At 28.7% G+C, this 12,641-nt stretch overlaps 1 protein-coding gene across 1 annotated transcript; it reads left to right on the forward strand.

The window, feature by feature from the left end:
* The first annotated feature begins 11,504 nt into the window (after nt 1-11,504).
* Nucleotides 11,505-12,407, forward strand: LOC120083221. Its single transcript, XM_039038880.1, has one exon. The coding sequence runs from the start codon at nt 11,621-11,623 to the stop codon at nt 12,131-12,133; it is 513 nt and encodes a 170-aa protein (XP_038894808.1). The 5' UTR covers nt 11,505-11,620; the 3' UTR covers nt 12,134-12,407.
* The last annotated feature ends 234 nt before the right edge of the window (nt 12,408-12,641 follow it).

The following is a 12,641-nucleotide window of genomic DNA, read 5'->3' on the forward strand; positions in this document are numbered from 1 at the left end:
AATATTTATTTATTTTATTATATATTATTACATTATATTTTCTCCATATTCGTTGTGCGTCGTTCTACTCCTCAAATTCACAATAGGGAGTGCCTATTGACTTTTTAAACTTTAAAACGTCTTAACTGCGGTTTAAGAAAAAACATTTTAATTGCATCTAAAACTTCCAGTTTTGATTGTAGTAAGTTATTTACCATCATCAAAGTCAGATAATCAGCCAAATGAAAAAAAGGGAGTAAATGAACAAAATGAAGATTTGAGGGCAAAAGTGATTTTCTATTTCACATATAGTTTTTTTTTTAATTTACTTTTTAAAAAAGTTTACAAAATCCGATAAATTTTGAAAATTAGAAAAAATAATTTTTAAGAATTTGATTTGATTTTTGAAATTTGACTAAGAATTCAACTATATCTTTTCAAAAAATGTGAAAATTTACTAAACATTTATAAGAAAATGAAAAAATTTGAAACAAAATAATTATGAAATAGTTATAATCTTCTTTATTCATCCATTCTTTTATCCATTTGTGTCATTAATTGTTACACCATACAAATTCATTAATTTATATTAGTATCACTATCACCATCTAAATACTACTATGTCAAAATGAACTTAACTCAGTGATATTGACATACGCTTCAATCTAAGAAATCGGAGGTTCAATCTTCTACTCCGTAACTATCATACTAAAAAAAATACGAGTATTACTCTAGGAATCTATTAAAATTATTTAGAAACACACACATACAAATGAAACTAAATAGAGATCTATCTTTAAAATCCAATCAAAATTTCAATTTTTTGGACCAATAATTACAAGGTGAGATCAACCTACTATTTATTGAGGTGAAAATAAATTTGTAATTCAACCCATAAATTTTGTTCAATTATGTTGCCATACAACCAATTAAATCCACAAGTAGTATTGATAAGTAAATAGAGGCTAAGTTATAAAATATATCATTTTATTTATTTATTTATTTAAATATTGTAATGTTATTCTTTTAACTTATCGTATACGCTTAAAAATTAATATAGAGTAGAAGTCTTTAAGAATGCAAAATAAAAACTTTGAAATGAAACGATATAACACTCTCAATGTTCGTTTTAAATCACCATAACATTATTTTAATAGATTTTAAAAAACAAAATGTAATATTATGACTTTTAAAATAATGAGAACTTTCGGCAAAATTAAAATAGTATTTTTTATAATTTAGTGAACAAAATGTAACCTAATTTAATATTATGGGTATGGCCTATGGCCTATGGGTTTGTTATGTTATGGCTATTGTTTGCTTGGGGCCCTCAGTTTTGATATTCTATTGGAAAATAAATAAAATTTTCAGAAATTAAATAAATGGAGGACGCGTGTAAGAGACAAAACCCACTAGCCCCAGGGAAGCAATGGGCCCACATGCACGTGGCAATATGGATCTCTCGAAGCCACAATGCCACCACGTGGCAACAATACAACACGTGTCAGCAACTCCATTTACAGAGGAATGGAAGAGGTGGGGACCACTTTCCTTCGCGTCACGACAAATTTCCCAAATGTACTACAGACAACAACCTATCCCCAAAAAAAAAAAAAAAAAAAAGATGAGTCATTGATGTGGGGTTGGCGGTGGGGTCCACATAGCTACAATTTGGTCTCGAATGAGACAAAAGTTCTCCGCTTTCCCCAAAATACCCTTCTCCTTCGTTCTTTCCTCTTTACCTTCGTGGTGGTTTTTTTTTCCTTTTTATAAATAATCTTACTACGATCCTCGTATTTTTTTTTCTTTCATTTTGATATTTATAATTTTAAAATATTTATTTTGGTTTAATATACTTATATTTTGATTTTAATATTTTTTAAATATTTATTTTGATCCTAGTATTTTTAATTTTAGTTCTTGAATTTTAAAAAGATGATCATTTTGATCAATAAATATGAAGTAAAAATAAAAGAAATAGATTATAATAATTACTTTTGACGAGTACAAAGATTAAAATGGATATTTTGATAATACAGGAATTAAAATAAATTATAATTATAATTATAAATATTGAAATGATTATTTTAAAAATATAGAGATGGATACGAAATAAAAACAAAAATGAATACGAAATAGTATTTAAACCGTAATTTTATTTTTGTTACTTGGTGGATAAGATTTTTGGTGGTTCTACACGTGGCGTTCATGGCTGGTCCAGCACTTGGCACGTGACGGAAATGGTAAGAACCTTCCTAACGCGGTTTTTATAACTTTCTTCCATATTCTACAAATTTCCAATACCACTTTCTTTTTTATTTTATATTTATTTTTTTAATAGAAGCATATTGTACTTTAATAATATTCTAATTTTTTTTAAAAAAAAATTGTCGTTTTTGTTTTTGCTCAGACGGCATTCCAAGAAGTTAACTTTCTTTGGATAAAGAAATTAATGAAAAAAAAAACATTGGTTGGATGACTTTTAGGGTAAAAAAATACAATCTTTTTTTAAATGTAATTTGATTTGGCGTTATTAATTTTTTACTTTGTTTATAAGTATTTGCATTGTCTTTATTTATTTTCTTTAATGTTTACATACTTCTTAATATTGAAGTTACTTAAGTTATTTGGCAAAAGTATGAGATTTTTATTTTTGAAAAATTGAACAATAAAAATATAACTTAATTAATTAATAAATATAAATATATTACTTAGATTTAATAAATTTTAATATTAATATAATTACTTTTAATTATTTTAATATAAATTATAAATGTAATCATTTTTAATTATTTTAATATAAAATTAAATTGTATACTATATCTCGAAATTGGAAAGAATAAAAAAATACAATCAATGTCTTATTCCAAATAGGATGGATATAATAATTGAATTATAAGATTTTAAAAAAAATAGTATTCATACAAGCAAATTATTATAGAGTACAAAATTTGAATCAGATAACAATGACATAAACAACTCTACACACCCAAACACAGACATATGAACTCAGACATAACAACTGAAACACAGACCTATCAACTCAAATATAACAACTATGCACATTTAAACATAGATATCAGATCTTTTCAGACATTAGAACTCTCCACATCATCATCTCAGCGTTCTAAGATAAAAAAAATACATTTATTTTTAAATGTAATTTGATTTTAGTTCCTTTTAAATTTTGAATTTAGTTTTGATTTGTTCTTTAAAAAGCTCCATTATTGTTTTCTCCTTTCATAATAACGCTTTCAGTTTAAAGTTTTTTTTTTTTCTCGTCTAAATTATTTTTTATTGTGATTTTCATTTTTTTTAAAGCAACAATACTTTTCTTTAATTTAGGTTTTTTATAGATTAGTAAAAAGTTTATAATAAAACAAAACTATAGAATTAGTATTTATAATTAAGCTTATGTAGTTACGTTTTTTAATATTTGATAATTTTTAAATTAGAGTTTCATTTGAGTTAAGAGTTATTTTGTTATGTAAAAACTTATTTGAAGAATTGTTGAGAAAATGTGATTAATTTAAGTTTTAAATAGATCTCTTATCATACTCTTCTCCTCTGCTCTTTAGTTTGCTCATATTTCTTTCATTTCTTTTAATAAGAACAATTTGAAAAACAGAATGGTAATAAAATGCACAATCATAGATATTAAACAGAAAGTTGCAATACTTCGAAAAACAACATACAAAACAAGAAAGAACAAAGATCATAGAAATTGATAACCCAGTTCATGAAACATCACCTACGTACGTCTGGAGGTAGTATACCCAAGAAAGATAAATCCACTAATGTAAAGTAAAACAATTACAACGTTGTGCTTATTTGTTGTTACAATCAATAACAGTGACATATGTCAAGTTCGACTTTTTAAAATAATACTTAGGATCCCTCTAAATGCGAGGCTCTTTCTCAATATATAACTTAGGATCCCCTTATGCATGAATACATTAGTAAATGAACATTTAAATTCCTCCTAAGTGTGAGACTCCAACTCTCAAGTAGTTTATCTTTCTTCCTTCAAGTGAAGGTCACTCCACTATATGAACTTAGGCTCCCCTAAGTTAGAGAATCCTTTCTCAACTTATTACACATTCAACGACAATTTTTGCATGAGCACTGATGAATTAAGGACACTTACAGAGCTTTCATCGAGAAGGTTACACACTTGTAATTTCAGTCTCAAGACGGCCGCCATGAAGATCATCTTTTTTAATCAAATTGCGCAACACTAATAGATAACAAGAGCAGCCTTAAACATGCATAGCAAAATGCAAAGACCAAGTCTAACAATATATTTGAAAATAGAAAGAAAAGGGAACTTATTTCAAAGAAAATATATGGTCAAAATCTTCCAAATAAGGAAACAAAATCTTTGTAGAAATAATATCTCAGCTAACATACGAGACGACCAAAAAACACATATTGAGACAGATAATGATCTTAGAAAGAATTGTCAGTCTCACCATTCTAAACAAAATTGAATAGTTATTAGTTGTGGAGCTTTGAGCTCAATCTTTCGTTGCAAAGTGGTTTGAGTTACAAAAAATTTCAATTAGGTTGTTATATCTTGGAGGGGACAAGTTAGAGAACATGTGTTGCACCAATGGTTGATATAGAGAAATACAATACATACCGTAAATGACTTGAATCTCCTTAAAAAGAGCAAGATATTTGTCCCTCAACATAATTATTTATATGTTTATTTCTTAATATTTACTCTAATTTTCTATGTTATTTGTAATTTCTCCGACTTAAATTTTAAAAATAGAAAACTAAGTAGTTATTAAAGAGTCACAGATTTTTCTACTTTTAATTTGAATAGTAATATGAAGTTACACCATTGTTACAATTAAGCATTATATCATTAACATTTTGTTAGTGATTAATTTTAATTGTGACAAATTCACAATTTTTTTTAACAAGCAACACAAGTCAAACAAAACTCAATCACTCTCTTTCAAAAATAAGGGAACAATAGAAAGACGTCTTTCCAAATTAAATAAGACTTATAAAAGGATGGCAAGAAAGTAAGATTGTGAGTAGTCTTATTCTCCTCTCTAGATACCTTACGAAAATTACATATATTTAAAGACCCCGTCAAGCTAAGAGCCTCCCTCATAAAAAAGAACAACTTCGAACAAATCAGAGTCCTAACAGTTCAATAATTTAACCACGTCCAGAAAATCAGATTCAATCATCACTAGAGGGTTTTGACCCTTCCAATGCGTGTAAACCTTGATCAAACTTTCCACCATAGTCTTCACTTCAAGCACGTTGATCGATGCAATTTCATGAATTTGAAGTTATAGTCGGAAGAACTCTCATAATTTAGAGACAATTCAAGTAATTTCTCATAATTTAAGACTGATTCAGTTTAATCACAAACTACTTCAATTTGAGAGGATGATAAAGGCCCAAAATAAAATGACAAATTACTATATATTTTTTAATTCATCATTTTCAAGGGAAATTTTTATAAATATAAAAATATAAAAATATTTACATTTTATAGATTAAAAAAAAAAATTCCAGTTTCAATTTATTTTTCTTAGGAACATTGTTTCAAATTAATGACCAGACAAATACCTCTATTTCGATTATGATTTAGTCTTTAATATATTAAAAGAATACAATCTTTCTGTTAAGAAAAACAACGTAACAATTTAATAAATTAAGATTACACTCTTTCAACACGGCTTTCCCATAATATAAAAATAATATTTCGATATTATTAAATCAATTTTCTTTTTCTATAAGTATGTTCATGCAATTTTATCGGGTGCTTCTCATTAATATAATATTGTTATTTTCTTTCGAAAATTAGAAGAATATTCTACGTTTGAAAAATATAATTGGTAAAATAATATAAGAAAATTTTTAAATAAAATGACTCTTGTGAGGAATTTTTCAAGAATATACTCCTCAACAAATTTTAAGTGGAAGTTCATTTCACAAGCTTGCTTTATTTTTAATAATTATACATACAGATCTAGAATTAACGTTTGAGTCCATACACTAATATTATTGAGAAGTAAATAAATGTAACCATTTTAGTTCATGTGGTTAGTTAATAATTATTTAACTAATAAATGGTCGAAATTTGAATATTTGTATTTATATTTTTAGTTCAAACATATAAAGGTGCGTGGAAATATAGTTTCAATGATATAATATTATCTTAATCATTTGAGTCGTGCAAGTTAAACTTAAATACATGAACTAGCGTGTAAAATGGACAAATATATGTCACAAAAGTTTATTTGACGTAATTTTTATCAGTTATAAAATAATTTAACTACTAAAACATTTTTCTTAAACTTAATTTCATGGACTAGTAACAAACATTTTAAAGATAAGAGCTTAAGGACCAAAATCAAAATAGTTATGTTTTTTTAAACCTTACAACTCATTTCAAAACTTCTATGGATCCAAATTTAAAAAATCTCAAAATTATTTTTGAGAAATAAGTTTATAAACACTCACTACTACAAAAATAGTATTACTTGACATTTTTTTTTCAATCAAGTATCAGTGTTATTTGACGTTTTTAATAACATTAAGTAAACCCGTGTCGAGAATAAGAGAATTTTTTTCACTGGCTAGAAACGTCAAATTGTAATTTACTCGATATGTTATAACTATCAAGTATATGAGATTTATTGACTTATTTTAAGTGTCAAGTATCTGAATTATTGACATTTATTATGGATCAAGTTTCTTCATAATTTAACCGTTTTTACTCGTCAAATGTAATTTTTTCTCTACACCCAAAAACTGACAACTTAAGGAATACTTGATATGTTTTGCTTGTCAAGCTTTTTTTTTTTTAAAAAAAAAAATGTACTATTAGAAATTACCTATATAATTTCCTGTTTTGAAGTCCAATAATGATGGGATGACCATTTTTTTACCCAAGTTTACAAACAATACATATATTAAACTCTTTAAACTTCTTCAATCAATCAAACATTTCCACCAACCTAGCTAACAAAGTGCATATATATATCCTTGAACATAGTTATCATACATATACTTACAGCCATAAAATGTTACAAAATTCATAACAAAGTACATACATCAACAATCTAATTTGTAAGTTATATAGAAGACTATATCAACCAGATCATATGAACAATTTCAAAAGAATATTAAATCCCAATATAAACTAAAATCCCAAAAGAACAAACCCAAATATCTATAATTCCAAAAATTACACCAACTATATGTATCCAAGTACACTATATGATCAACATACACACGTTTCCAAAATTACCATATGAACATTCTACCTCTACATCCAATATCAACAATACATGTCTAATCCATATCTTCAACAAAAAAAAAAAAAATGATTGTCAATATCCAAAATATGCAGATTGTTACCATCACATGTGGGGACCCAAAAATTCAACTAGCTCGCACCTCGTCCAACTCAAATTGATCATACGAGTCTGTCATATCAATCTAATATAAAACCTATGTATTGAAGTCAATACTTATTTTGTCAAATGTTATATATTTGAACTATTGAGAATGATGTAAATAGGTATTAATTAACAACATACCGAACCTGTGACTACTTTGCTCCCTTTAGTGATAATATCTCTCATGTATCTCATCACATAGTATCCACATTCAGTGGTTCCAACTTGTAAAGGACACTGCAATAATACACATAAACAAAAATAATTTATGTTGCATACAAACTAGGAATAACGTACATATATATAATTTAATTAACAAATAAATATGTTTATACTTGCCTTTAAGGTTTTTCATAATGTTTTTTTTTACATTTTTGAATATTTTTTTGGGATCGAATGATCACAATAGCCCTATTGTCAAGAAATACCCACAAAATAGTAAAATAAAGTAAACTTTAAAGTGACAAAAAGCATCATAGGGCAAGAAGTTAACTTACGTGTTTGTTATGTATCTAATATCTACTCGAGATGATGTTCACAATGAATCAAGATAATAGACAATATCATCATACGCGTTAATAGCTAGTAGTTCCCAATGATCAATAAATAAAATACAAGTAGTATATGTTTATTGTTAATGCAAGAACTTTTAATGAATTGATTAGTAAAACTTTACTTACCCTAGATTAAAAGGAGCAAAAACGAAGTGATTTTGTTGTGAAGTTATTAATCTATTATATAGGTTCCGCCTAATTTCGTGAGTGATTTGTCCAGCAGATATAAAGTATGGGTCAACAAATATGTACTTTGAACTTCTTTTGAGTTCAAATACCTATAAAAGATTAAAAGTTAATAAACGAGTACCTACAAAAAAAATCAGAATATCCATAACTTGGTTAAATTGATGAAAAAATCATCTTGAAATCAATTAAATGAAGCCTAACCCGAACGAGAAACTACCCTAAGATATCATGATTGAAATGCATTTTGGAGTTTCAAGCCAAAAGTAGGGTTAACCATACAAATTGGAAAAGAAACGGCAAAAAATTGAACAACAATGCAGATTTTTTTTTATAGATCTTCAGAACTCCATGTTCTTCAAAATTCCAATGAAATTCAATATTAACTATGAAACCACCTTCAACTTAGGGCAAAAATTTTCGCGGGTCTTCGCCTCGATCGGGGCGGAGAATCCCCGATTTGACCGAAGATGGGGTCAAACCGGGAATTCTAATTGGGTTCCCGATTAATTTCATATATATATATAATTATATATATTAAATAAAAATATTTATATATATTTATAGGAATGGGTCCCCAAAGGGATCCATTTCCCCGACGGGATTGGGGGGAAATACCCCCATGGGGATGCGGATGGGGAGTCCTCTTTCCCTACTCCGACTCGACCTCGTTGTCAACCCTACTTCAACTGGATAATAAAAAAGAACAAAGTTTCAGTGAAGTGACAAAATGAAGAGAAATGTGTTGAAAGAACTAAATAAATATAGGGAAAGAAAAGTACTGCCAATCAGAGTGAACGTCGTAAGGGAAAGGTTTCCACCTTCAGGAGGTAACAACAAGAAAGAAGCATTTCGTTTTTCCCCGTTTTTCTACACTAAATTACAAGTTTAGTTTTCAGGGTTGAAGATCATTTCTATGGTGAAAACACCATTCCGAATAAAATTCTAAAAATCGTACAAAGAACAACAAAAGTAGAGAAAGAAAATCCAGCCTATCAATTCTAGAAATCGTACAAAGAACAACAAATATACAATTCATGGTCGTGTGAACAAAGGAAATGCAAATGAAGAGATTACATCAGCTGATACTAGATAAATAATGAAGAAGGTAAATGCAGGAAAATTCAAGGTCACGTGAACAAGGCAAATTTCTGCTGAGACAAAAGAGATATACAAATGATCAAAACCTCGATGGTACTTACAGGGGGGTTTGCGTTGGTACTATTGTCAATGCAGTGGTGTGGAACCACCGACAACAGCGAGAACCACCGATAGAAAATTTGTAGCAAACCACCGGCAGAAAATTCTCTTCTCGGCAGCATGAAGGGACCGATTTGGTGGTTCTACGCAAATCCTAACTTTTGGGTGTGTTGATTTGGGGGTTCTATGCATGGGAAGAAGAAAAACATGCATTTTGGGTGTGTCATAGACAGAAGAAAAATCGTGTGGGGATGAAGAAGAAATTAGAACAAAGTCAATGCCTAAAATAATTAAAAATGAAAAATTATACTTGATGTTTTAAAAAATGACAAAAAAAAAATAAATAAATAATTAAACTTGACGTTTTTTAAATATAAAGTATTGTTTCAGCATAAAAAATCCGAAAAACTCCTCCAACCTCCGATTTTTTAACATTTTCTTGATGTTTTTCTTTAAAATTATCTATTACTTGACATTTTACAAAATTCATAAGTAATTTAAAGTTACAAACATTAAGTAATACTATTTTTGTAGTAATGACTAAGTCCCAGTTATAGGTTACTTTGTTTTGTTATCTACTTCTTACAAATGTCTTAAAAATTCAAGATAAATTTACAAATAAATATGAAATTGAAAATTTAAGAACCTCTTAAAAAGGTCTTAAAATTCAAGGATCTATTTGACACAAAGTTAAAAGTTCAATGACCAAATAGACATAAACCTAAAAGTTTAAAGATAAAACTTGTAGTTTAACCAAAAACAATATTTGAATCTTAAAAAACAAACACAAACTAAATAATTTAAAATACACATCGACTTTACCCCTAGTTTAAAAAGAAAATCCCTAAACTTTTAGAAGTTATAATATGATGATTGACCTTTCATAAAAGTTTTCCAAACTACTTAGAGTAAAGATGCATTAAAATGTTATATAAAATTGAAGATTCAACTAGTATGGAGTGGCCTAGAACATAAATTAGAATCAGAACATCGCGCATTATTCCCTAATTCAATTCTATCTACTAATCTAATGGACTTTTGCTCCAAGGTAGTTTTCAATTGATGAAAATGAAGGATTATTTTGAAACTTTTAGAAGGAAGACAAGTATACTTAAAATGAAGGGCAAAGTCCAAAGGTACTTTTGCAATTTAGCTTACAAATTATATGAATAATTCTTAGCTGCACCACATCCAAATCACACGTATAAAAAATTAAAAACATTTTTTCAAAAAGTAAAAAAAAAAAAAAGGTTTATTATGTAATATATTATGATAATACGAATATTGGAATGCACATCGGTGTAGTCTACCATAATTAGTATTTCAAGATGCCTCACGATACTTTCATCTTTACGCATCTTACTTTAATCAAACGAGATGTAAAAAAAGTTTATCAAATGAAAATAATGTCTCCAAGATTGAGGTAATTTATAATATAATTAAGGGTGTGTTTGGAATAAGAACTATCTAAAACTATAATAACCACCTTTTGCTCAATAAATATTATTTTATATTCCCCAGTTAGCTACAATCAACATAATTTCAAAACCCTCATTTGCTACTGTACCTACTATTTTTTTCCTATTTTACATTCATCATTTTTTTTATTCTTTGTTATAGTGTTTACTCTTTCCTTCAAAACTAAAATAGTTTCCACCTCAAACACATATTATATTAACCAAAACTAAAATAATCTATACCACAAACACAAACTATTATAACCCAACTATAATAACCTAAGACTATATCAATTCATTGCTCCAAACGCTACGTAAATATATATTTATATTATTATCACATATCCATATTGCAATTGGTAAATTAAAATAATAGTAACAAAAGGTATTGAGATATATATATATATATAGCAAATAAAGAAAATGAAAAACCACTTTTAAACGGAGAGAATAAAGGCATATGACAGAGAGGGAGGCATCAAATCAGGGGGAAAAAGAATAATTGGAATCATTTAGGGTATAAATTATATTATAAATTCTAAAATTCTAAAAACTTATCAATTTCCTATAGAACTAATTTCTTTTTTTTAAAAAAAAAAAAAAAACTCAGGGACTTTTCGGTAATTTTGTAGGAAAATCTTATCCACTTCTTTGTTCTTCTTCAAACCCCAAAAACTTTTTAAAAGCCCTCAAAATCTCCATTTCTCTGAACCCTTAAAAATCAAAATCCCTCCAAATTCAACAAAACAAAACTCACTGAGAGGGGATTTTTTTTTTCTTTTTTTGATTTTTAATCTCTCTTTTTCCCTTTATGGCGACTGGTAGGAGTTACTTCTCTCGCTCCAAGTTCCGCTTTCTTCCTGCCGGCGACGGCCCCGACCACTGCCGTGGCGACGCCGTCTTCGATTTCGACGAGTCCGACCTCTTCAACTCTCCGCACTCCGGAACCTCCCCGGAGTTCCGTCGTCCAGCCACCAAAACCCGAATCTCAAAGCGGATTTCGCCCGTCGTCGACGCCGGAGACCGGAACGTAACAACGGTTTCCGCAGCGTCTTTGCCGGTCAACATCCCCGACTGGTCGAAGATCCTGAGAAACGAATATATCGAGAATCGGAGAGACAACTTCGACGATGACGAGGATGAAGACGGCGACGGCGGCGATGACTTTGAAGAAGGGCGATTTAGGGTTCCGCCGCATGAATTTCTGGCGAAGACGAGAATCGCTTCGTTTTCGGTTCATGAAGGAATCGGAAGAACGTTGAAAGGGAGAGATCTGAGCAGGGTTCGAGATGCGATTTGGCAGAAAACTGGATTCGAAGATTGAATTGAATTTGAACAAAAACGAAGAACAGTTAAATCGGAATATTCCAATAGAATATACGAATTCCTTCCATGAGTAAGACTTTTGATCTCTCTTCCACCAAAATTTTTTTATCGTTTCCTCTTCCTCTGTTAATTTTTTCCGCCGTTTGGCCGTTGTATCTCGGCGGCGTTTCGATCGTTCCGATCATCGTTATTTTTTCACATCTGTAATTCGGAATATTTTGTATTTTGAATTTCACGAGAAAAATAGAAATATTTTATACTTTTTTTTTTAATTATTATTAGTAATTTTTCATCTTCTTCGTTCAACATTAAATTTGTAGGGCAATTTGGGAAATGTAATGAATTGATCTGCAAAGATGCTCTCTTTAATCGTTATTATTAAAAATTATAATAAAGATGTACGATTTTTATTTTTTTAATTAAAGTATATTAGAATTATTTAATCTTTCTTATTTGTTTGGTTGATTTTATTTATTTATTTTATTTGAATGGAAGAAACTTTCTAC

Source organism: Benincasa hispida, chromosome 8 (assembly GCF_009727055.1).
Source record: "Benincasa hispida cultivar B227 chromosome 8, ASM972705v1, whole genome shotgun sequence".
Classification (NCBI taxonomy): Eukaryota; Viridiplantae; Streptophyta; class Magnoliopsida; order Cucurbitales; family Cucurbitaceae; genus Benincasa; species Benincasa hispida.